The sequence below is a fragment of the Mya arenaria genome, chromosome 7 (assembly GCF_026914265.1).
Source record: "Mya arenaria isolate MELC-2E11 chromosome 7, ASM2691426v1".
Taxonomy (NCBI): domain Eukaryota; kingdom Metazoa; phylum Mollusca; class Bivalvia; order Myida; family Myidae; genus Mya; species Mya arenaria.
The window spans coordinates 53,955,352-53,980,903 of NC_069128.1; the positions used below are offsets into that span (position 1 = coordinate 53,955,352).

Sequence of the window (25,552 nt, forward strand, 5' to 3'; positions counted from 1 at the left end):
CATTGCATGATGGATAGGTTATTTACACTCACCAGCCTAATCTCTATATACTCGTTGTTGTCAAGGCTACTCTCTATACGGTAAAGCACTCCATCCTTCTCCAACGTCTTGAAGCCGAAAGCCAGCATGTCCGAGTTTGAGTTCACCTGTTTCTCCAGAGGGTACTCGTACACCACGATACCCCGTCCACCGTTCTTGCCAAAGTAGTAACCATTAGGATCTGAAATATAAGAATCTCGTATTAAGGTAAAGAAATATATAAATGTTTGTTTACGATTACACAGGGCCAAAACATAGGTACGATCTTTATATATATACTTTTGTTTGTAAAATATTGTCTGAATATGATGTTAAAACTGAAATCCATCGCCATTGTGTTTAGGTCAACGTTAACAAGTGCATTTTGTAAAGAAAACACCTTAACGTGCAAGAAACTACTGAAACGATATATGCAAAAGGATAAACTCCAATATTGAATTACCATTATGAAGTACATCATCCACGTATCTGTTCCAAAAAGAGAATGCTATTTTTTAAAAGAAAAACACAAAACAATTTATGAGATACAGGTCACAAACTGTGCCCGAACTCGTACTCACTGGTAATACAGGGGATGCCCACGAGCCCCGTCATGTTACAGTCACACCAGAAATCGTTCACCCTGGGGACACAGACGCCTGGCCCACAGGCGTTAGGCTGGCACTGCACTGTCAGGTCTGTAAGTGGGAGAAGTACAATTTATCATCATATACAAGTATGTTGGGATAGAGAAATAACAAAGGGCCTTATCTCAGACATGACACACGTGTCATATTTTTGTATGTGCAATAAGGATACGAGGGGAGAATAAAATTGAGTTTGCTTCAAAAACTATTATTTTTTCCAAACATGTCGATGGACACGTGTCATATTTCAAAGATCACCGTCTGAAGGGTAGTGCTTGGAAAAGTGGTGCACTCAGTACTGGTCTAACCCAGGAAAGTTGTACCCACGTGTATTGGTGCTTTACACCGAACACGTAAAAGAATCAAGGGCTATCTTCGAAAAAGAGCTAACGTATCGCACCCGGACTTTCTTGTATCCCACATCTGTCCCTTCCGCGTTCAGCCCATTCATCAAAAACAAAGGACCCCGTTGGAAATAAGTGCTTGCATGCACTCTCAACACCTACCCGTGCATCCATTGAGGACCTTCGTCTTATCGCTTGCGTAGCTGACGAGGTCTGGTACAGCGCCGTTCAGGTCGACGGACGCCATGCAGCCACGGAACCCCTTTCGGGAATCGAGCAGAGCCGTCACTTCCGGTCGTGAAAACATCGCTGTCGGCATCCCGCCAATATACAACATGCTGGAAATATTTGAAAAGGATAATACAAGTGTTATTTAAAGAAATACACAATATTGCAGGAAAACTCACTGTTCAATATTATTTTATGAACTCGAACCTTCTTTATTTTACTCAGTTACAGCAAGATTTTGAATATTATCTATTCTATTTTGATATGTATCTTTTATCTTTGCAATCCCTGGTACACATTGATGTGTCTATTTTGAGTGTCGAATCTGATATCTGAATGGTGTATGTTCCAACAGTTTGGCTAAAAGGAATTAATATGGCAACCGTGTCGGTGATTATTTATCACAGACGTTGCTAGATATAATAGTTTCACCTACCCGCTGAGAGACAACGTGTTCCGGTCACTGTTGGACACCTGCACTGTCTCCCCGTCCACACGCACTGTAAACTGTCCGCGGTCGTTGAGCGCAACTTGCACATCATGCCACGCGTTATCGTTCAACTTCCGGGTCGGTACCACCGTGTGCATGATCCCAGCGCCAAGGTTGTACGCTAACCGGATCTGCCCGTCACTCAGCTCAATGGCGATGACGTCACTTCCGATTCCGCTGTTGTAGAGGATCAATCCGTTCGACTCTCGGGTCTTAAATTTAAACATTATCTTCAGCGTTCGACCAACTGTCATAGACGGAAGCTGGAAGAAGGCGCCATCGGAAGTGACAGTGATTGGCTTGTATGTGAGAAGAGGTAAGCTTTCAAATGGGAGGTCAAAGATCCACTTCACCGAGGACGACTGACCCTTCAGCTGACCAAAGAGTTCCTGTCCGTCATAGACGAAGTTCTGCATGTAGCCGATGTAGTTCCCTCCACGCAGTTCACCCGTCTCCCCAATTGAACCAAACTTGATGCGGTCGATGTAAAGGTTGTAGTTCTCGCCTCCAATGACGCCGACGGTGCGTGGCTCATCGTCCACCCAGACCTGCACATCGTCGGCACGTCGGCGGATGTACATCGTGTGCCAGTTATAGTCGTTCAGGTTACTTCCGGTCACGAACGTCTGAAACATTCAAACACGGTATGTACTGGTTTTTCCGCTTTAAGTTAGAAATTTGTAAAAATCAAATAAAAGCCGTTTAATACCAAATAAACATATACTAAACATGACAAGAACATTTCCAACGTGATTCTCTGCATGTTTCTGAATACAGTGTATGTCCACACTACAGTTAAAACCAAGAACAATCGAGACCTCGGACAAGTGTATGAAGGTCACTGAAAAGAACCACGGATGACAGTGTATATAAATATATATAATAATTGCAAATCCGGTCTTTTACCATTCGCCCATCAAATCAAAATTTAGATAAGCCATTTTTATTGAAATAACTGATATCCAAGAAGTACCTTGGTCTGTCCGTCCACCCGGAATGTGATCTTCAGGCGACCGTCGTCTAGTTCCGCCTGGATGTAGTCGCCCTTGCTGTCAGCCTCCGTCCTGTAATAAAGGACGAATGAGTGTGAAGTTTGCGACATTTGGATGTGAAGTTTGGGTGGAATATAGATTTTAATATGACTTAAAGGTGTTGAAGCGTAAAACAGAGCTGTTTAATGTTAATGCTTTCGTCAATTCAATCGGAGCACCTCGGCTATTTTCCTAAGAAAACAACATGGTATGATGGAAATGACCAAGGTGTTCCGATTGCCTAATATCATTTCCCTTACCGGAATAGAAGCGTATCCTTAAGCGGCGTGTTGAAGCGGACAGAGAGGTCGTTGGTGTGGGTCACGTCACGGTTGACAAAGTTGAACGCTGTGGAGAAACTTCCGTCCCAGCGAGCAATCGCTGCGTCTGCGTTGAAAAAAATAGCTTATCATCACTGTGTACGCAGGAAAGTGTGATGGCACGTGGATGGTTTTTGCATTACAAGTTGTAGATGTTAATAGAATAAATGTCTAACAATAAAGTGTTCTGTAGAAATGCTAGTGCAACATATTATATAAACAAGGACAATGGACGATCTTGCCAACGAGAATACGACCACAATCTCGTAAGATAAGGAAATGCAGTTGTATAAAAAAAACTTATGTGAGAAATCGATTTTATATTTTAATTCTTTCTTCAAATACACATTGTCTAGTATTTCCAGCCTTACCATTTGATTCGAGATTTATCACATTCCGACCAAGTAAAAACAACAAAATAAAGTGATTGTAGGATGCGTTCGTTATTAAGAGGTTTAAAAATCGCTAATATATTTCCACAAGAATTACAATACATACTTTTAATATTAAGACAAACGTTTAGAAACGTGGCCCAATCCCTTTGCAAGCTTGATTTTATAATGTCTGTCTAAATATTGTGTTGAAATTTGTATTGATATTCTCATTGTCAAATGTGTTCTCATGCAATTAAATTTCATTAAATTAAAGGTTAGTGCACGATTCCCATCATTTAATAATAAAATCAAGCATTTTATCTACATTTTTACATTATATAAGAAACAATTCTTACTCTCGTTGCAGTTACGGCCAGTGTATGGCGTGTTCGCGCAGTCGCAAACATATCCGGACATCCGGTCACGACAGAAGCCCGCGTCGCAGGGCAGCGCCTGGCATTGTCGCAACATGGACGCACATCCGGTCTCTACACCCGATAGCCGCTGGTTTCGGATAAACAAGTGCAGGTCGTAGCCTAGATGGAGGAGAGAAAGACGGAGTGAGAATTATAAAACATTTAAGCATTTCATTATTTGTGCATCACTCATCCTGAGCAATATCGCCCCAGCACAAAACGGTGTTTAATGATAACGAAACCCTGTCTTCTTTACAAGCGGTATCAAGTACGATCGAGCATTGCATCCTGTTCTCTCTTTTTTACGTCCCTTCCAGTATATACAGTAATAACTGCAACCATGCAATTCACCTGATGATAGAAACTGCGTACATTAACTTTAATTTTATTGTATTTATTTCATTTTGTTTTAACCTCAATGCACCTTGAATAATTGAAATTTGATAACAACTATCCCAAAGAGCGAAACAAAATTATATAATTTATAAACTGTATGAACTAACTGAAATTCAGTTCTGCTTGTCAGGGGAGATCATTGCGTTGGATATTGCATTTTTAGAAGGGTTGTCTCGCTTTGACAATACTTTTTTCGCGTTGAATGTTTACAGTAATTAATGATAAGGTGAAAACTAAGGGTTAGGGTAAAGGAATCATTAACGCAATTTTCTAACAAAGCTAAAGATGTTATTCGATTAATAAAAGAATTGACGACGAGGATGGGATTCGAACCCACGCGGGGAGACCCCAATGGATTAGCAGTCCATCGCCTTAACCACTCGGCCTCCTCGTCTGCCGGTATATCAAGACATCTCATATATTTATTTATATACGATATAAAGTTACGAAACTCGATATCGTCATCGCCTGTGGGGTCTGATAAAATTTCTCCTGTCAAACGTGACTAAAATAAGTAAATGAGTGGTATCATATATCTATAAACTATTTTACACTATAATATTACTATATCGTGTACGATTGACAGATATCATGTCACTGAATTTGTCTCCGCTGGATTTAAACGGGCGATGGATGACTGATGTTTCAGTGAAATTTCTAACAGTTTATAATGTACTGTATGAAAAAGAACTGAATTTAAACGTTTAACATTATATATTAATACAAAATACATGTTGCTAACTTCCTTGTATACAGGCGATAAACCCTTTTCTATATGCAGATCGTAAAACTACAGTTATACAGATGGCACATTGTGTAAATCGATCACCAACTGAACTTGGATTGTTATGAACAAAAAGAAGATATAATGAAATCATATGACAGATGAACATCGCTGGCTCGAACTCGCTTGGTTCGAATTCCTCGTTTGCTCGAATTGATGTCAATGACCGTTTTCTTTATACTAAAACTAAGCATTTCCGCTTGGCTCGAAATTTCTGAGGCTCGATATATTTCCGCCGGTCCCTTAGTGTTCGAGCCAACGGGGTTCGACTATATTTCAATCGCTATTAAGACTTTTGCTGACCTAATAATTCGATGACATGAATTATTCATTAAGAATTCCAATTTTCACGAGTGTTTCGAGGTCCGCCAACTGCCAGTCATCCGATACACAATCTCTAAGTCATATATTGCGTTGACAATGTGATAGCCAGGGAGGTTGTATTCTAAGTCAGATAGATGACCTGAATTAAAATCTTAATGATTATGAAGGGCTCGTTCGCAACGCCCACTCCGTCCTTTGTTAATCATTAATATTTTAATTCATGTCATCTACCTACTTCTTCGAAAGCAATAAAGTTAAATGTCATTATTCATATTAATTATTAGTAAATATCTCTATATAGAGCGGCAAAACCTTGAATAAGTACTTTTACCAACAACACTTCGTTGTTTTGCGCGACAGGAAACACTTAAACTGTAAAAATATATTGTGCACACATCCTTTTTGCAATAGAATTGTTGATGTATGATTGCAAGTGTTTACATTTTGCCTTCTGAACAATTAAGTCGGCAGGCTGAGCGCAGCCCTACGCGGACTTATTGTTTCTATGTGTGTTTTGGGACTTTTATATGCACAGTACACCCTGCACGTAGTTTAAATAAACCTCATACTTGCTTTGGTTAAAAACACAAACTGTTGTTCAAAGTGTTTGAGTAGCTATTATATTTTTATTGCATTTTCGGGTCTCTTAAAGTTTGTCATTTTCAAAATAGTTGTAGGCCTAGGTCACTGAATACCAACTTTAAATGTTTGCACTTCTAAACCTTTTCTATTTGTTGCTGCTTGCCTTTTTTCGTGTTGCGCTCACTGTTAATCAGTTCATTATGTCTATAATATATACTGTTACAAATTTACCGTTAGCTGAAGTTTTTGAAGATTTCTTTTAGTATTTAAATTATGCATTTCAAAATACATCTGACTTAAAAAACTTAACAAATTTAATCGAATCTCTTATCAATAATGCTACTAAATTGTTTTAAACTAAACTTAACTTTTTAATTGTTTATCATTTGTTGTTTATTTGATCTGCTAATGTATCCTCTAGTGCATGCATGTGCTTGCATAATTTTCTAATAAAGTTTCAAAGTTTCAACTTTCTTAGTGTCGAGCGCGAAATTCCTCTATACTAGCTAGTGCGCAAGCTTCTAATTTTATGTGAATCCTTCCGGTGAATACATTGGCGGAGAGACATAAACGAAGATACTATGATCATATGGTTTCAAGCATCGCTCGTTTTATGACTTTTCCTAAACTAGTTCTATAATTTTCTGTATTAAATGGCAATCATAAAGGATCCGTGTCATTACCTATATCGTTGATCCGGAGCGATTCAAGACATCCCTTGTATCCCTTGCGCGCATACAGCGGCCAGGGGGCATTCAGGTAGTTGTCGTAGCCGCCGAAGTACATCTTAAAGAAGTAGAGGGAGCGGAGCTGGTCGTTGGACAGAGGGACGGTGAACGGCCGTCCATCCAGGGTAAGCGTCATCCGTCGGCTGCCGGCGTCCACCCGCATCGTCACCTGAGGAGGCAGAGGAAGTAATTTTAGAGATTACAGAAACTTGCTGAACAGTAAACTGTGTCTACACAGTTTCTCTTGTACGAACTGAGTTTGTTAAATCTTAAATAATTAGGGGTTCTCTAAAGAGAATTAAATGAAACAATATCTAAGCATTTTGCCCTAGATTCGAATCAAAAGGGTTTGCACAAATATGCAGATACGTACAATGCCATAGTATAACGTGTTCATGTGACGTCACTAACCTCGTGCCACTCGCCGTCATCCACGCGGCGGTCGGTGAACATGTTCCGAGCGGTGAGACTCCCAAAGTCGTATACGAAGTAAAGGATCCCGTCATAAACTTCCATCGCGAAGAACTGCACGCCGGATCCGCGTGCGATACTTAGTAACCCGCTTGGCTCAAGGGTGCGGAACCGGTAGCTGACCGTGCCACCACTGCGCATGTCCAAGGCGTCAGACAGGAAGAACATGCTGTTGCCGGTTTTGAACGTCACCGGGGTCGGCTGTAGACATGAAAATGGTAATATGACTTATATAGGTACTTAAAAATACTAACATTCCGCGAATCGAATGTCGGGAGCAACCACCATTTTCTCTAAAAGGTCACCATAACGCTGATCTTTGAATATGTTTATAGTCTAATATAATAGACGTGTTATACGGGATTCTTCCAATCCCTAACACTTTGCCATATCAAAAATCGTAAAATAAATCCGTCAACGTACAATTATTTGGACTAGGGTCATTTACTAATCATGAACAGCTTAAATACAAATTTTGAAAGGTTATTCATCGGAAACAAAGTATGACGCCTACGCGTCCTGCAAGATGACACATCAACGGTCAATCGGTTTATGTTTAGCCAATATATATATAGCCAGCTTGTTTTTCGAAAAAAAAAGCATATTGTAGATTCAAAACCAAGTTATAACTCTGGACAGAATGAGTATCAATTAAACGGTTCCGCTTACCCTCCTTGGTGCAATCGTGGGCGGGGCCGGTGTGGTCCCCCAGGTCCAGCGGCCACTGTTCCAGTCGTCCGTGTCGATGATGGTGATGTTTCCGGTCGCCTGGCCCACCTGTTGTAGGAAGGAGATGATGATCTCCTTGTTAGGGCCCCGAGATTTCTTAGACTCAACCTGTAATTAAAAATAGATAGCATAAACATATGTGTAAAAAGCTATAACAGTAACAAGGCGGGTCAAGGTCATAAACGCGATCTATTTTAGGACTCTGATATGCCAGTATATCATCCTACCTAGGTAGTGTTAAAAGTAAGTATATAAATTATGAAGTCATTGAAGATCTTCCTGTTATTTAGCCCATGCCTACGAACAGGAAACAGGCTTGTCCTTATCAGTATTATCAATTTATCTTAAAGCTGCACTCTCACAGATTGAACGTTTTGACAACTTATTTATGGGGGGTTTCTTGGAACGAGCCAATTTTTGCGAAAATCCAAGGAAACCAGACATATAAGACTGCTGACAAGAATAAGATCGCAGATCTTTATATTTAAGTTCAAAATTGATGTTTTATGCATTTTTCTTAAACCGTTAGTAACGGAAATATAGAAAATCAACGATCTGACCTTTTTGTCAGCAATCTTATATCATTGGTTTACAGATATCTTCGCAAATATTTGCCATTTCCAAGACAAAAAATAACAAAGTCATAAAAACGGTAAATCTGTGAGAGTGCAGCTTTAATGGCGCAAAATAAAGGTTACTCTTAAAGTTTATATATTAGTTTAATGCATTTTCGTGATGCACATTATTTGTATACAGATAACAATTATTAGCGATATTTTGGCGCTTGTTCAACGGATAATTTGTGGCCACGTAGCTATTAATTAAACGTTTTTTTACAAATACTTACTTACTGTTTTTACCTGTGCTTAATGTAATGTTTTTGTTTTTTAACCATTGAAGACAAATTAGTCAAGCATGATAAAACAATAAAATAAAACATTATGCTTTTGTTTCATCAACCTATAATTTATCAAATTATTTTGTACAATACAGTTGGCTACAAATGCAATATTTTGAACAACAGTTTTGTATTTTTTCTCGACTTCATTTATACCTTTCTCTATTCTATTATCACATTTATCACAGACAGATACACACCAATTTTTTTTTTGTCGTGTGATGGGAAATATAGGCTATTTTAAGTCTCGCTGATGAATGTTTTTTGAGTTTCTATCATTTAACTGCGTGTCCACCCTCCCCTACCCCCTCCCCCGTACTCACATCAACAAGAGCGCCATCAAACTTGGTGTTGACAAGTCCGCGTGTGTCATTCCATGGGGAGGCCGTACCCCCTAAATATACATCGGCACCCCGGGGGATGAACTGTATGTCTCTGGGCGCGGTCACCGTCTGGGCCAGCTGCTCATCGAGGAAAATCTTCATCTGAAAAACATAAATGAAGACAAACTATTATCAATGCCGGCGTTTCAATTAATGATTTTTGTCGTTAAATTTATAAAACTTAATCTTTTTTAACACTTCCCGACATTTTTTTCTTCAAGTTAGAAACAAGGAATAGATCATTTTTCACAATTATTTTGCGAAAAAACAATAATAATTTATGACACTACTATTATTTTGCTTAGATCTTTAAACCAGGTCTTTGACATGGACAGAAAACTTGGACTGATTTTAATAACAAAAAAAAAAAATGTTTCGCCAAACGAAAACTTTGCACTCTTACTCCCAAATAAGGGGTACCACAATTAATACATATACATATTAATACTATATTTGAAAAAAAACCGTTTTGATCCTTGCCGTTTCATCAATGAGCCGTAAAAGCTCAAAATTAATACAAATGTGTTAATTTACTGAAAAAGATATAGGGGATATTATGATAGGACGCCTCTCTGGTCACCTGTATCACGTCGAGTTCGGTGTGTAAACACGTATCCGTCGAGACCACAGGTCGAGACGGATACAGGTTTACTCACCGAACAAGACGTCGGATGCAGGTCGACAGAAAATCGTTTTATCGTAATATTCCATTTATTATATACCTGCCTATTTTATAATTCCTTTTTATTTTTCGGTTTCAATTTGCTTTAAATTTACCGCCATCTGTCAAATGCACGTATGAATTCGAAAGTGTTACTAATTTTGTGTAATGCAGTCAAGGGAGGCTACTATGTACAGCGAAACGAAGTCAGAACTTACAAAATTCACTTGATTGAGCAAAATAAGAACACAATATTTGATGTTTTCGCAAAATTAACAAAATGCTAATACGAAAACAATTATTAAATGGCACAGCACAAAAAACAACAACAACAAAACGGTACTTTATTTTCGAGTATTCACTAATCGTCATTTCCTGTAGATGTAACGCGGCCATTTTTAACAAAGTAAATATTCGTGGGATTTTTTGACGATCATATTATGCAGAATTGACGGAAGTTCGTGAGTCAATCGCTATTTCTTTCGATGACGCGAATTCGCTTTCTTCTTTGTATTGGCGAGCTTCTCATATTCATGATAATAAACATGGATAATGCAACAATGTATATGCTTCGAAATCGCAAACAACTAGTTCACTGAAGTACACGTGTAGCTGTCTACACTGACAGATTAGAAGTGTTCACTGCTTCGTGCTTATGTTCCTGAATATTGACATGCTTATTAGATCATTTAATGTATTTAAAAATTGATAGGTTTTACCAGGGGTTTTGTTCACTGTATTTTAGCAACGCGAAAGTAGTTCCGAGATTACACACGGTACTCGCATGATACGGAATCAGAAAACGACAGTATGGTGATACGAATTTTTCAATACGGCGTGCTGTATTTTCACTGTTGGATATGGAAAATGAATTCGATAGGCATATAATCAGAATAAATATCGAAAAGAATGCTTCTTATGAAGGATACTGTGTTTAATTTGAAAAAGGTACAAAACCTTATGAGAGGAAAGTGTATTACTTTAAATATTTTAGCACTCACCAGTCATTAATATTTGTGTGATTTCAGCTATTAAATACACGGTTACAATCTTGTTATTAGTCATTAATATTTTCCATTAATACATTATCTATTAAGTTGTTGAAGGTTTATCACTCAGAAATTATGTTTGTTTTACATGTGTATGTATTGATTTTGAATTCAACTGTCACTTTAAAAAGCATAATGAATTAATTCATTTATACGAACATTCTAAAAATTATAGTAAATCATCCAATGCATATAAAAAATGCGAATAAACTACGGGACTTCGAACAAAGCATAACCCTTGATGCTAAAAAGCTTTTCTATTGAAAGATAATACAATAATTATCTACCTCGCGTCCATTCTTCTCGACACGGACGGTGTGCCACCGGAAGTCGTTGACCACGCGCGAGTCCGGATGTTGCACGCGAACCTGTTGCGGAGTTCCTCGGACGTCATCGTTCACGAAGTAAAGACTTCCGGCCTGTAAACGAAAATGCAAACGTGGTAAATTAGTATCCATGGTATAAATAGAATATCACATTGGTGGTCATCAATACGAAACTATAAAACCGTCAAGGCTCCATTTTTGCCAATTTTAGAATAGACGTTTAAAAAATAACTATATAATTACCATACGTGAGCTATCCTATACATAAAAACTGTATAATAAAAGCCCAGCTTTCTTTAGTGTTACAGTTGCGGATCCTGGAGTTGACGTTAGAGGGGTTGTATCTTAGGGGCGCAACCTTTTACATGCACCCCTCCCTAAGAACCGGAAATATATTGCATAAACCATTTGCATGTTGGTTTTGGGTTACTGCTTCAAGACAACTTGTAATAAAAAAAGGTGCATTTTGAGCCTGTTTTCAAATTCCATTTTGAACCAAATCTTCCATTTTGAAAACGTTGACGATTTAAGACCCCCTAAATCCGCTAGTGGGCTACCTACCTTAAGGCTGATGTGCATCTTATTTCCAGCCCTGTCATTCCAGAACCATATCAGGCCGTCCGTACTCTGGGTGATGAACTTGAGCGATACGGACTCCGTGTCCATCTCCTCGAACACCTCTGATGGCAAGCCATCGAACGAGTACCTGCACAGGAAGGCGAAGATTACACGTGCAATTATAGGGACATGTTCATGTAAAAAATAATACAGCCTCAATATCTAAACAATAAACCGATTGTTCAGAACTTTGTTAAAGTTAACAACGTTGTTAACGTCACCGTTGTTAATTTCAAATAAATATTGATCTGTAAGTTTCACAGTCACACTAATGATCTGCTGTACTCCTTACACGAGTTGAGACATTTGTTTCAACTGTACTTGTTGTTTTTAAAATTTATGGGAGTACACTTCAAAATGACTCAGTTACGTCCCTGTAAATATATATAAGCATCATGAAATATTTCACAATTAAAAGTTAACAACTTTGTCGTAAATCATGTTGTTAACTTTAACAAAGTTCTGAACAATTGGGCCAGTGTCTTTAAATATGTCAATCTTTAAAACAGATTTATTGAAGTTTTGTGAAGACAGAGCAGTAAGGGAAACAACCTTTACATATAAACACATTTGACTTTCTTCCGTACAACAGTTCGAATGTTTAAAAAATGGGTAACAGCTAGTCCTGGTTCCTACTTGATAAATGAATCCCCGAAGAACCGGATGATTTTGGACGTGGTCTTCACCAGCCGGGAACCCAGCGAGTCCTGACCGTTAGTAGGGGCAACCGTCACGGCTCCTGAATTCAGAAAGAGTTGAGTGTTTGAAATAATAATACTAAATGATCAGCTGTTTCTTAATATCGTAACAAAACAATTGTTAATTTGTTTGTAATATTCTAAATTCTACAAACAGTCTTAAAATGGTTTAAGACAGCATGAAAACCAATAAAGTAGTTGACCTTGAACGACACCCAGTACCTAAGGTCATCTGAGGTCTGGTTTTGGCTGCTTCATATAATACGTATTGACATGACCGTATGTGAGCAGAAACTCGAAATGGCGTAGTGGCGTATGATTGACAAATCACGATAATCAGGTATGAACAAGAAACAAACGTAATCGATGCCCCAAAACTCGTGACCGTGTATATTGTCCAATTGCATGTATATAGTATAAGCTTTCCGGTCGTATATAGAGATATGTCCGTGTAACATTGCAATAAATTTCATCTCGTGATCATCAACAGGAAATATTTCACTCGTAGTTACGTCACTCGTGAAATATAGCTTTTGGTGCTCACCCGGTGAAATATATTGCGATCTTACACAGAAAAAAAACAGTTGCAGTTTCAGTTTCAGTTTGTTGGCAATATCAGCAAATACATGCCTTTGGCCAAGCACAAACAATATCATAAAGACACAAATGACCACACAGAAGAACAATTAAACATATTTATATCTGACGAGTATATACAAAATATATATTTATTTTTGACACAAAAATATACAAAATATATGGATATCAATAAATACAGCAATACATTGCATCAAATCAAGAAGCAACGATAGCGAGAGCTTCAGTACATTTCTTCATAGCATTGAATATAATTTTTTTAAAGATTTCTTATATTCCGACTGTTATTACTTGACATGATGGCTACAAATTTATTTATAGTATTAAATGATCGATTCAGGTTAAATTTAGTTCCCAGGTCAGTATATAGAGGACAAATACACGAAAAATGGTACATTGTACTCTGATTCAACCGTATTAGTATTACATATCTTAAAAAGAACAAATATGCTCTCTATATACCACTCGTAGACATATCGCCATTACACTGTTTGTACAATGTTTTCTCCTTAATCTATATATTCTCGTAGAATGCAGATGTAAGAGAATCTTGGTTTATATTAAGACATTGGAATTCGTGAATATGATGCTTCAAGATGCGTGTTTTCTATAACGAGTTTGGCAGCTTCTTGTTAGCTCTCTGGTTGTTGGCATACACTGTTTCAGGGGAAAGATGAACACATTCTTATGATGATCTTGTTTGATTATTATTTATATTCCAACAACGTTCCGTTTTACGAGTTGTTAGCATTTGGCAGCTTTGCCTTTCTGTGAGTTGTTTCTCAGCCTGTGTGTTCGTTTCTCCATGTGTCCGTGTGTTCGATTAAACAATATTTTAATTAAATTTTGGAAACTTGGCCTGATGTCTCAGTTTTAAGTTTTGGAAGAAAGGTTTCTTATCTGTATTTCAAAGAGTATGTGCGCATCGCTTCATCTAGCCTAACCTATGACATATCTTACATCTGTCCAAACCACCAGAGTGGGTCCTCGTTTTACCACGAATAACCGCAATTACACAACACAAAAATTCATGACAATTTGTAAATGGGTTCTTAAAGTCAATGGAAATCGGAAGTAAATGTTATATTATGCAATCTTTGGAAGCCTTAACAACTTGCTTGGTACATTATTTTCACTGAAACATCAGTTTTCTGGGTCAGTATTTAATAGTGATCATATCATTATCCTTAGACATGCCCTAGTGCTCATCTAAATATACAGGCCAATCAAAATACTGAGTTTCTAATCTTAAATTTAAGTTAAGTTTTATCTTAGTTGCTTATTGAATATAGCACCTGCAACCCGAACCCGTTCTTATAACTGTCTTTACCATTTACTTTCAATGAGAGCCAAACATCTTTTGTTGGAATAACTTTTAACCTGCTCGTCATACTTTATTTTAATTAAGACATTTCACATGAGCTGTTTGTCAAAACAAATAACGACGAGGATGGGATTCGAACCCACGCGGGGAGACCCCAATGGATTAGCAGTCCATCGCCTTAACCACTCGGCCACCTCGTCTCGCGAAAATAAGTCCTTGGGTTACTATAACAAATTAAGTCGTAAAGAAGTACCGCATTAATAAAGACATTCAAACCATAAGGGACCATGGATCAGATATCAAATAAGGTGACAACTGTAAACACCCTGCAGTAAGTGTGTTATGTTTAGCTAATGGGGCGGTTATAATAAGTGACGTCGGTGTCACAAGTTGCCAGCTACTGTAGTTTAACACAAATGGCTAAAACGTATCTAATGTTTTGGTTAAAATACCTCTTCTTACATTCTTTACATATGACTTGCCTTGTTTCAGTGGTTGTACATTTTAAACTTCCTTGGTCCATACAATGCATGGTCAGAGGTAAAGCTGACGTAACCCATTGCAATTCAGTTGATCCGATTTAAAGATAATGTCCCATTAAACTATTGTTAAATTGAATTTGTACAATTACAAGAAATAATAACAAAATTCGCTGCCTTTCATGATATGGACCAATTTGATAATTCACCAAGTACAGTACCGAGACCTATGCATTTAATTTCCTTCCATTATTTGTAAATATTCGGCTCAGTGTACACTTGTATTTTATTGGGCAATTTGAAACCGATCATTAAAGCGTTTAATGCAGAGGTAAAAATCAACCACCTTAAAACTGAATTCATTTAAAGTACATGTACAACTACCTGTGGAAAATACGTTACAGGTAATGCCGCAATAAACTTTAATATACGAAAATTGCCTTAAATGGTAGTCCAACAATCTTACATGCCACGATTTTTGTCAGTGTTAAAGTTAACAATTATAGGTTGATGCCAATTTTCTTTTTCATTTTAATGCAGTATCATGTTCAAATCATTTGAATTATATGATAAAAAGGCATATGGTAATTGATTTAAGTAGAGATAAAAAGATACCAGCCTTTATATTTTGTTATAATTAATAGCTAAGTGGCCACATAACGCCCAGTTTAAACGCGCATTTTTTATGTTTTGTTCATTAAAGTAGAATTGTTAAACACGATAATTTATTGAAATCAAACAAAAATCCTTTTTTGCATCAACCTACATTGTGACCCTTTCAGCCCATTGTTTGATACGAAATTATTTGCTTTGATTCTATGCCAATGCTGCTAGTTATTGCATAGTTAATAGTTATATTCAGAAATAGCCTTGGAAACAAGAACACGTCAAACCCGAACAAAACGAATCAGATAAGTTTTTTGAAAAGAAAAATGAAATAAATACAAAAATACACACAGAAGGGAATACGATTCGGAACAATCAACCATCACTCAAGAATCCAGTAGATATGTATCAATATGGTGGCGGTATGAATGGATTTATGTAGTTATTGGATATATAGTGTTTATAGCTGTCCGCCTCTCAACCAAGAGACTGTGGGTTCGATCCTTACTAAGGTGAGAGCGTTCTAATGGTACAGGTGTCTGCCTCTCAAACAAGAGGCAGTGGGTTCGATCCCCACCAGATTTTCCTTTTCTTAAAGCCCCTAAAAACGACAGGTTTAGTTTCAGACGGTAGAGTATTTGGTACAGGTACAGGAGTGCATTTTTTGCATTTACTGGGTTAGCAGTACACCACCTTCGCCACTCAGCCACCTCGTCATAAAATGAGCGCCTCATGTTTTTGTATATATATAGCTGTGTTAAAAGGAATGACGACGAGGATGGGATTCGAACCCACGCGGGGAGACCCCAATGGATTAGCAGTCCATCGCCTTAACCACTCGGCCACCTCGTCTTACGATAGTGGATAATTTTTCATATTTTTTAAAAAAGGGCTGGAGTATTGGAAAATCAATAATTGGGTACGCAACACTATTGGGGTATTAGATTGTACGTTAGAGCTGCACTCTCACAAAAAAATTAGAACGCAGATTATGATATTTAAGTTCAAAAATTGATGATTTACGCATTTTTCTTGAACCGTTAGTAACGGTTTAAGCCAGAAAACATTAATTTTCGAACGGAAATTTGAAAATCTGCGATCTGATCTTTTGTCAGCAATCTTTTATCATTGGTTTGCAGATTTTGTTCTGGGGTTTATAAATGTAACTTGTTGGTAGCAATTTCTTGGGTATGGAAAAGTGTGTACTGGGGTATGCGATAGTAAGTCTTAAACATATACCCCATTTATTATAAAAACATCCAAACCATAAAGTACCACAGATCAGATATCAAATATCGTGACAACTGCAAACACCCTGAAGTAAGTGTGTTATGTTTGGCTAATAGACCGGCTATAATAAGTGAGGTCAGTGTCACAAGATGCCGGCTACTGTAATTTAACACAGTTGGCTCGCCTGAACGTAACTGATGTTTTGGTATAAATACTTCTCCTTACATTCTTTACAAACGACTTGCTTTGTTAAATTGCTTGTACATTTTAAACTTCCTTGGTCCACACAATAGCTAGAGGTAAAGACTACCTAGTAACCATTTGCATTTCATTGATCGGTCAATCGGCTTTGATCGGATTTAAAGATCAGAACAGATAATGACCCATTAAACTATTGTTAAATTGAATTTGTAGAAATATACGAAAATGTTAACGAATTTCGATATTTTTTATATTTATTTTTTTCATCAATCGCTCAGTACAGAACCGATGCCTGTGCATATTATTTCCTTCATTTATTTGTAAATATTCGGCTCAATGTAAATTTGCATTTTATAGGCCAATTTGAAACAGATCATTAAAGCATTAAAATGCAGAAGTAAAAAATCAACCGCCTTTAAACTGAATTCATTTAAACATTCATGTACAAATACCTGTGGAAAATACTTTACAGGTAAAGCGGTAATAAACTATGTATAAAATTTGCCTTAAATGGTAGTCCTAAAATGTTGCACAAAACGTTTTTGTCAGTGTTAAAGGTGCATATTATAGGTTGATGCCATATTTTCTCCTTTTAATGCATTATCATGTTGAACTTATTTGAATTTGATAATAAAAAAGCATTTAATGATTGATTTAGGTACGGATAAAAAGATGTAACCCTGTATATTCAGTTTTAATTAATAGCTACGTGGCTACAAATTACCCAGTTAAAAGGCGCCTTTTTGTTTTGTTCATTAAAGTAAAATCAATTAAACGCGATAATTTATTGAAATTAAACAAAAATCAGTGTTTGCATATTGTGACTAGTGATGTTCCGATGATCGATTATAATCGAAAATCGATTGGTTGGGCCTGAAATCGGCGACAATCGATTGTATTTGGTTATAATCGATCATCGAAAAAAAAGAAAAAAAAATATAAGTAAGTGTTCAGATGTTATCTTTAACAAAATGGCAGATGAAAGCCACAATGAGCAAGTAAAAATGAATTATTTTTATATAACACTTAATTACTTCAATCATAGACATAACGTATATGCATATAATGATTAAGAGTTTAATAATGTGCATGAATAAAACTTCACTTTAGGTTTTATCTAGTATTTAAAAAAAAACGATTGTACTATCCATAATCGGTTACTTGAGTGGAACCGATTATCGATTGTAAAATTGGAACCGATTCCCAACACTAATTGTGACCCTTAAAGCCCATTGATGGATACGGAATTATGTGTTTTTGATACAATGCATACGATGTTGGTTATTGTATAGTTTATGTTTACGCTCATGGAAAAGAAGAACCAAAACTTCAAAACAAATCTAAATGAATCGAGAAAGACGTGTAATTAGAATGTTCAAATAAGGACAAAATACACACAAAAGCGCATACGATTCCGAATATTCAACAGTCATTCAAGAATCCAGCAAATATGTATAATTATGGTGCCAATATGCTAATGAACGGATTGATGTAGTTATGTAGATATATCGTGTTTATAGTTTTCCACCTCTTAACCAAGAGGCTGTGGGTTCGATCTCCACCAGATTTTCTTTTTTAAAGTCCATAAAAATGACACTTGTACTTGTTTAGTTTCAGACTGTTGAGTATGTGATACAGGTGCAGGTACAGGAGTGCATTTTGGCATTAACGGATTAGATCGTACCCACGCGGGGAACCCCCCTCTGGATTAGCAGTACACCACCTTTACCACTGAGCCACCTCGTCATAAAAAATTGAGCGCCTGATATAATTGTCTTTTACATGTACCTCATAAATTGGTTTTAAAAGAATTGCCGACGAGGATGGGATTCGAACCCACGCGGGGAGACCCCAATGGATTAGCAGTCCATCGCCTTAACCACTCGGCCACCTCGTCTTACAATTATCATGGTATTTTTCATAATTTGGAAAAAAGTGCTCGAGTATGGGAAAATGGACAATAAGAGCATTGATATGGCAAAAATACTACTGGGGTATGTAAATGTAAGTTATGTGTAGTGATTTTTGGGGTATGGAATATTATGTACTGGGGTATGCGATAGTTAGTCATAAACATATACCCCATTAATGAAAAAGACATTCAAACCATAAAGGACCACAGATCAGATATTAAATAACGTGACAACTGTAAACACCCTGAAGTAAGTGTGTTTATGTGTGGCTAATGGAGCGCTTATAATAAGTGAGGTCAGTGTCAGTTGGCTCGCCTGAACTTAACTGATGTTTTGGTTAAAATACTTCTCCTTACATTCTTTACAAATGGCTTTGTTAAATTGGTTGTACATTTTAAACTTCCTTGGTCCACACAATAGCCAGAGGTAAAAGTGACGCAACCCTTTGCAATTCAGTGATCGGTCAATCGGCTTCGATCGGATTTAAAGATCAAAACAGATCATGAACCATTTTTAATTTTTAGACACATAAAAGTGTTAAGGCATTTCGCTGCTTTTAATAATTATGAATACATTCAGCATGCGCCCAGTACTGTACTGAAGCCCATGTATTATATGTCGTAAACTCTTTTGTAAATATTCGGCTTAGTGTAAATTTGCATTTTATTGGGCAATATGAAACCGATCATTAAAGCATTCAAATGCATAAGAAAAAATATGCAACCGCCTTTAAACTGAATTCATTAAACATACATGTACAGCTACCTTTGGAAAATACAATACACGTCAAGCCACAATAAACTATAATGTACAAAAATTACCTTAAATGGTAGGCCAACGTTGGGGCATACGACTTTTTTTCTGTAATGCACCAGTCAATTGTAACCACGGCTCCCCCAGGTCCGGGGAATAGCGGGGACTTTGACTTTCGGTCCAGCCAACCCCGGCTAAAATCCCCGCCCTGCGGGAACGAACAGATGGTAAAGTCCCCGCCAAATGCCCCGCACCCAGAGACCCTATGTAAGGCCCATTCCCGGCTATATTTATTTCGAAGACAAAACCACCGCATTAACCCGGCACTGCGGGGCCAACTAAAAGGTAAAAACACGGCCCATTTCCCCGGCTATCCCCGGTATACCCCCGGACCTGGGGGGGGGGGGGGGGGGGCGTGGTTACAATTGACTGGTGCATAAGTGCTAAGCTCATTGTAAGATACAAACCTCTATGTGTATTGTTTCAATGCATACTCTGGTAGTTATTGCATAATTGATAGTAACAATCAGAAATGGCATTTAAAACAATAAAAACTTCAAACCCAATCACAATGAATCAGATAAGAAGAGAAGCTAAAAATTAATACAAAACTACACGCAGAAGGGCGTACGATTCTGACAATTCAAAAGCTATTTAGCAACCAAGCAAATATGTATAGATATGGTGGCAATATGCTAATGAATGGATTGATGTATCTTGTTATGTAGATATATCGTGTTTATAGATGTAAATTGTTCACACAAGCTTTACCAAGCTGCTTTAAATTGTGGCAATACATATATAACGCTTTGTGAAAAAGTGATTTTCATTAATCTGTTTGATATGTTTTCACATTTTTTCACCCACTGTTATTTTTAATAAGGACAAATGAGGAACATAAAAAAAAAAACAAGACACATATTTAGTGCTCATTTGGGATGTATATCTAAACATTACAAACGAAGTGACAGTTGTCTAATGGTACAGGTGTCCGCCTCTCAACTAAGCGGCTGTTGGGTCGATCCCCACCAGGATGAGAGTTGTCAAGTGGTATAGGTATCTGCCTCTCACCCAAGAGGTTGTGGGGTCGATCCCCACCAGGATGAAAGTTGTCAAGTGGTATAGGTGTACAACTCTCACCCAAGAGGTTGTGGGGTCGATCCCCACCAGGATGAGAGTTGTCAAGTGGTATAGGTATCTGCCTCTCACCCAAGAGGTTGTGGGGTCGATCCCCACCAGGATGAAAGTTGTCAAGTGGTATAGGTGTACAACTCTCACCCAAGAGGTTGTGGGGTCGATCCCCACCAGGATGAGAGTTGTCTAATGGTACAGGTGTCCGCCTCTCACCCAAGAGGTTGTGGGGTCGATCCCCACCAGGATAAGAGTTGTCAAGTGGTATATGTGTCTGCCTCTCACCCAAGAGGTTGTTGGATCGATCCCCTACAGGGTGAGAGTGGCCAAGTGGTATATGTACTGCCTCTTACCCAAGAGTTTGTGGGATCGATCCCCACCAGGATGAGAGTTGTCTAATGGTACAGGTGTCCGCCTCTCACCCAAGAGTTTGTGGAGTTGATTCCCAGCAGGGTGAGAGTGGTCAAGTGGTAGCCAAGGTCACAATATTTTTTTTCTTATAGCCTCTAAAAAAGAACACTATAACTGGTTTCTGCCAAGGAAACTTACTCGAGCGTGATTCAAACCTACACTAACTAATCATTAACTAACATTACAACTTTATTCTGCTGCACCTATTTTACGGGTGAAATATTTCGAACATTTGGGAGTCTTACACTGTAACGTATTTGTTAAACTTTGATTATTCATCGACTGTTGAGTGCACCTGCATGTACTTGTATTGTGGTTTAATATTTATCCACAGTGCAGTGAGAATCGACCCTCTGTGTGCATACAGTGTGGTCTTTATATGATAAGATTTGTTTCGTTGTATTTTGGGGGCTTTAAGTATTTGAACAATCGTTGTTTGTTTATCTTCATGTATCACTTCTTATTATTACTTAATCAATCAATCATTTGTTTGTCAAACGGTTACAGTCACAAGTGCAATGCTTATATAAAGAAAAAACAACGTATTTCTACCATACAGGTCCCGATTTCTCGAAATTTCTTAAGGTTAATAGGCTAAAGTAGCGTATTTCAATTAGTCAAAATACATACTTTAATTGAATTTTGATAAACGAAAATGGTTTATTGTGATAATCATAAAGATAATTCATATCTAAAGTATAAGCATTCTTAAAGAATTAAATATTATGCAAATTACTGAAAAAACAAAAATAGTAAGTTTAGCTTAATCCTGTTATAAGAGACTTAAGAAGTTTATTGTATTGTCATTTAAAGTTCCATATTTTATATTTTGCGTGGGTAAGACAATAGAAGCGAATAACAGATACGTGTTATCTGTAGTCCAAGGTGTAAATAAATCAGGAAATCCAAGGAACCACATCTTTAATCAGTTTGGCCAGCGCCCAGAGATGACATTCGTCTATCAACTATCCTGATTGGAAATGTCAGTCAACTGTAGATAGTCTTCAGCTCAATTGTCAAAATAATAATCTGTGGATCAAACTTGTCAATATCGCTGTCCAAACAGACGTATCAAGATCACTGTCATCTACTTGTCTATTTAGTTCCTTTGTTCTCACATAGAAGTCAGATACACTCTTTAGGTCGAGGTATATTTTGTTTTTGTCTGTATACAATATAGCATGACAAAACGATTAAATCATGGTATTACTCATTCATCAGTTAAGAAGTTTACATATTGTTTGGTTAGCTGCTGATAAGCCTCCCCTGATAATTCAGATACACACTCGGTGTATATTTCGTTGTATTTTTGTCTGTATACAATAAAGCATGACAAAACGATTAAATCATGGTATTACTCATTCATTTAGTTAAGAGCTGAATTGTAGTGTTTTGATATTTCTTTCAAAGACGTATACGAAATCTGATTCATTCTAAAACGCTAACGATAAGATACATCAGATAACAGTGCATGTCCAAGACCTGTGCACGATACAATCAGTGGCACAAGTCCTGGTTAGCTGCTGATAAGCCCCCCCCCCCGATGGGAAGGAAATTAGTAACACACAGAACCCGTTATCAGACAGTACAGGTATATGTTTACGGAAGTGTATACCGGCATTACCTGGATTAGATCATTTGTAAGATAGGGATTACTCCCAACTTCCTGAGAAGCACTGAGAAATGTTAATTAATGTTGGTAGCCTTTTTTCAACCCTACGAAATACAGTTTTCCAAGCCTCAGTTCCACTACCATTTATGCATTATCATCATCATCATCATCATCATCATCATCATCATCATCATCATCATCATCATCATCATCATTATCATTATTATTATCATCATCATCATCATCATCATCATCATCATCATCATCATCATCATCATTATCATCATCATCTTCATCATCATCATCATCATCATCATCATCATCATCATCATCATCATCATCATCGTCAACAACAACAACCTCATCATCAGTACCACACCAACAACACCACCACCACAACCACCACCACAACCACCACCACATAGAAAACTATCATCATGATCAACAACAACACACATTTCTATCATTTTAAGCAGCAGCTGAACACATATTAAGTTTTTAAATCCTATCCAGAGGTTGTATTGTATGACAGATGGTACAAAGAACGAACATTATTTTGAGACAAAAGATAAACAGTCTCCCAACTTACCTAGTAACAAAATACACCAAAGGAACCCCCTCATCCTTGCATTACTTCGTGTCTAGGGGTTGTAAACTTCCAAAATATCAACTTAAATCCGCTTGCACAAGGTAAACGTTAAAACACACAATCAAATAAAACTCCTTGTATGATAAATGTATTATAAATTCTTTGCTTAAGCCCTGTACTGCACTTTTATCTTCACTCGATCAACATAGCTTTTTGTGGTAGTCAATTAGTAAAACAAATCTCCTCTTAAGTATGTATCCAGTCCACTTAAAATACTATACGTATTCGGAGTTTAATGTGAACAATATTTCATTCATTAAAACACATTTAAACTGATGTATTTCTTCTTTCGCGTACAATCACCACCTTATTCATAACACACGCCGGTAAATTCCAGAGATCGAATCGAGCACAGAACTGATAAGCCTTTCTCTGCCAGAGAAATGAGTCACTCTCAGACTACACAATAATCAAGCGCTCCTAGGTATGTGAAACTCATCAACCATAACGAAACGACTAAACCACCTACGAAAAAAATATGTATCATCGAAAACGTTAACCAGAAGAGAGTCTTTATTCAGCTAAAAAGCAGAGCGTTGACACATACATAACTCTCCTCTGTATTGGACGCCCCAGTGCACCGTTCTGGCTGGCTTACTGCACTTTATAGCCCACACTGTTTAAGCCATATACAGAGTGTTTACGTCGAGCCATTATGGTTAAAGGTGCAGTGTGGTAAATAGATTGAATAAGATATGCAATAACAAAAATAAATGTTTTTGAACTGAATACAATCCTTGTATGGAATGATAAGGTTTTAAATCTTCAAGGCCGAGATTGAGACAGCGATACATGTAGCCTCAGCTATTGTTAAAAGTGATATTGTCACCTTATCTATACCGCCTGGCCTGGCCATTCTATTAGCTGTGGTTTTAAAATATTCATCATTTATATTCATTCGTTTGTTCGTTCGTTCGTTCGCTCGTTCGTTCGTTTGTTCGTTCATTATTTCACTTCTCCATTCAGTCATTTCTCTTCATTCATTCATTCGTTCGTTCGTGCATTCATTCATTTGTTCATGCAGTAATTAATTAGTTATTAATATGCATTCATTCAATCATTCATTCATTCGTTTGTTCGTTCGTTCCTTCTTCCCTTCGTTCGTTCGTTCGTTCATTCGTTCGTTCATTCACTAATCAATCATCTTCATTCGTCCGTTTGTTCCTTTGTTCGTTCGTTCAGGTTTGTTCATTCATTCACTTATTCACTTGTTCATTCACCGTCTTCATTCGTTCGTTCGCTCGTTCGTTCGGTCGTTCGGTCGGTCATTCATTCATTTATTATGTCATTCTTCATAAATAATTTTATTTATTGATTTATTATTTCATTCTGTTATTCTTTTTTATTCTTTTTTTGTAGTTTTGTTATAAGTTTATATTATTTACAATGGCAATTGAACCTGTTTATCAGTTAATTAATAGTTTCCAACCTCTGGTTTAATAGACTCTTCCAAATTATACAAGAGCAGATAATTTCCAAAAACAGGCACCGGGATATTAATAGAATCCAGGTAATCCAGGTAGAGTTGCATGCTGAACGTGCTAGCATGTGAAACACGCACGCATGTATCTGAGGTTAACTTATACTATTGTTTTACAATTAACCCGATTTATTGAAACAAAGCCGGTTATGTTATTTGTAGAAGGTGATTTTGTCAGAAGTTTTATCTGATTCGTTTCTTGAGATCTGGTACAGACTGGGTCTTGGTTGAACCAATTTTTAATTTGATGATATTATACATTCTCAATACTCATAGTATGGCAAAGTAGCCTGACAGCTAGCAATTATCTAAGTGCACATTTATAGAATAAAAAATAAGGACGAAATCACCCTTATAAGTTTCAGCTGTTTTTTTTGTCACAAGGAATCGCCCAGTAAACACATGTAACCAAGTTATTTGAACCATTGCAAAAATATATACATCACAGGAACGTTCATGAGTGCGCCTTTAAACGTTAGCTCATTAAACTTGCAAAGATATTGATAGCTAGCATATATACCTGATCGATATCGATTTAAAACCAATAGTAAACATTTCCAATATTTAAACTATTCAACAATAAATCAGCGGTTGTTATTCATGCCTCTGTGTCGGTTAAAAGGACAGTTCGCTTGTAGGCGTTTAAAGGTG

The 25,552-nt window shown here is 37.2% G+C and overlaps 1 protein-coding gene and 4 non-coding genes across 12 annotated transcripts in view; all 5 read right to left on the reverse strand.

The window, feature by feature from the left end:
• The window catches only part of LOC128241470 (uncharacterized), a 163,256-nt gene that overhangs the window by 13,946 nt on the left and 123,758 nt on the right, over nt 1-25,552 (reverse strand). For all 8 annotated transcript variants that reach the window (XM_052958410.1, XM_052958411.1, XM_052958412.1 and 5 more), the window contains 14 exons: nt 12,454-12,556; nt 11,761-11,905; nt 11,161-11,292; nt 9,104-9,265; nt 7,823-7,990; nt 7,094-7,354; nt 6,638-6,851; nt 3,809-3,988; nt 3,019-3,145; nt 2,701-2,791; nt 1,674-2,353; nt 1,172-1,347; nt 600-716; nt 33-220 (listed from right to left, as the gene is read on the reverse strand). In XM_052958410.1, the coding sequence (XP_052814370.1) occupies nt 33-220; nt 600-716; nt 1,172-1,347; nt 1,674-2,353; nt 2,701-2,791; nt 3,019-3,145; nt 3,809-3,988; nt 6,638-6,851; nt 7,094-7,354; nt 7,823-7,990; nt 9,104-9,265; nt 11,161-11,292; nt 11,761-11,905; nt 12,454-12,556 (2,744 nt within the window). The remainder of the gene's footprint in view (nt 1-32; nt 221-599; nt 717-1,171; nt 1,348-1,673; nt 2,354-2,700; nt 2,792-3,018; nt 3,146-3,808; nt 3,989-6,637; nt 6,852-7,093; nt 7,355-7,822; nt 7,991-9,103; nt 9,266-11,160; nt 11,293-11,760; nt 11,906-12,453; nt 12,557-25,552) is intronic.
• On the reverse strand, nt 4,577-4,658 carry Trnas-gcu (transfer RNA serine (anticodon GCU)). The gene has a single exon. It is a non-coding gene; the product is annotated as a tRNA-Ser (tRNA).
• Nucleotides 14,555-14,636, reverse strand: Trnas-gcu (transfer RNA serine (anticodon GCU)). Its single transcript has one exon. It is a non-coding gene; the product is annotated as a tRNA-Ser (tRNA).
• Nucleotides 16,292-16,373, reverse strand: Trnas-gcu (transfer RNA serine (anticodon GCU)). The gene has a single exon. It is a non-coding gene; the product is annotated as a tRNA-Ser (tRNA).
• On the reverse strand, nt 18,768-18,849 carry Trnas-gcu (transfer RNA serine (anticodon GCU)). Its single transcript has one exon. It is a non-coding gene; the product is annotated as a tRNA-Ser (tRNA).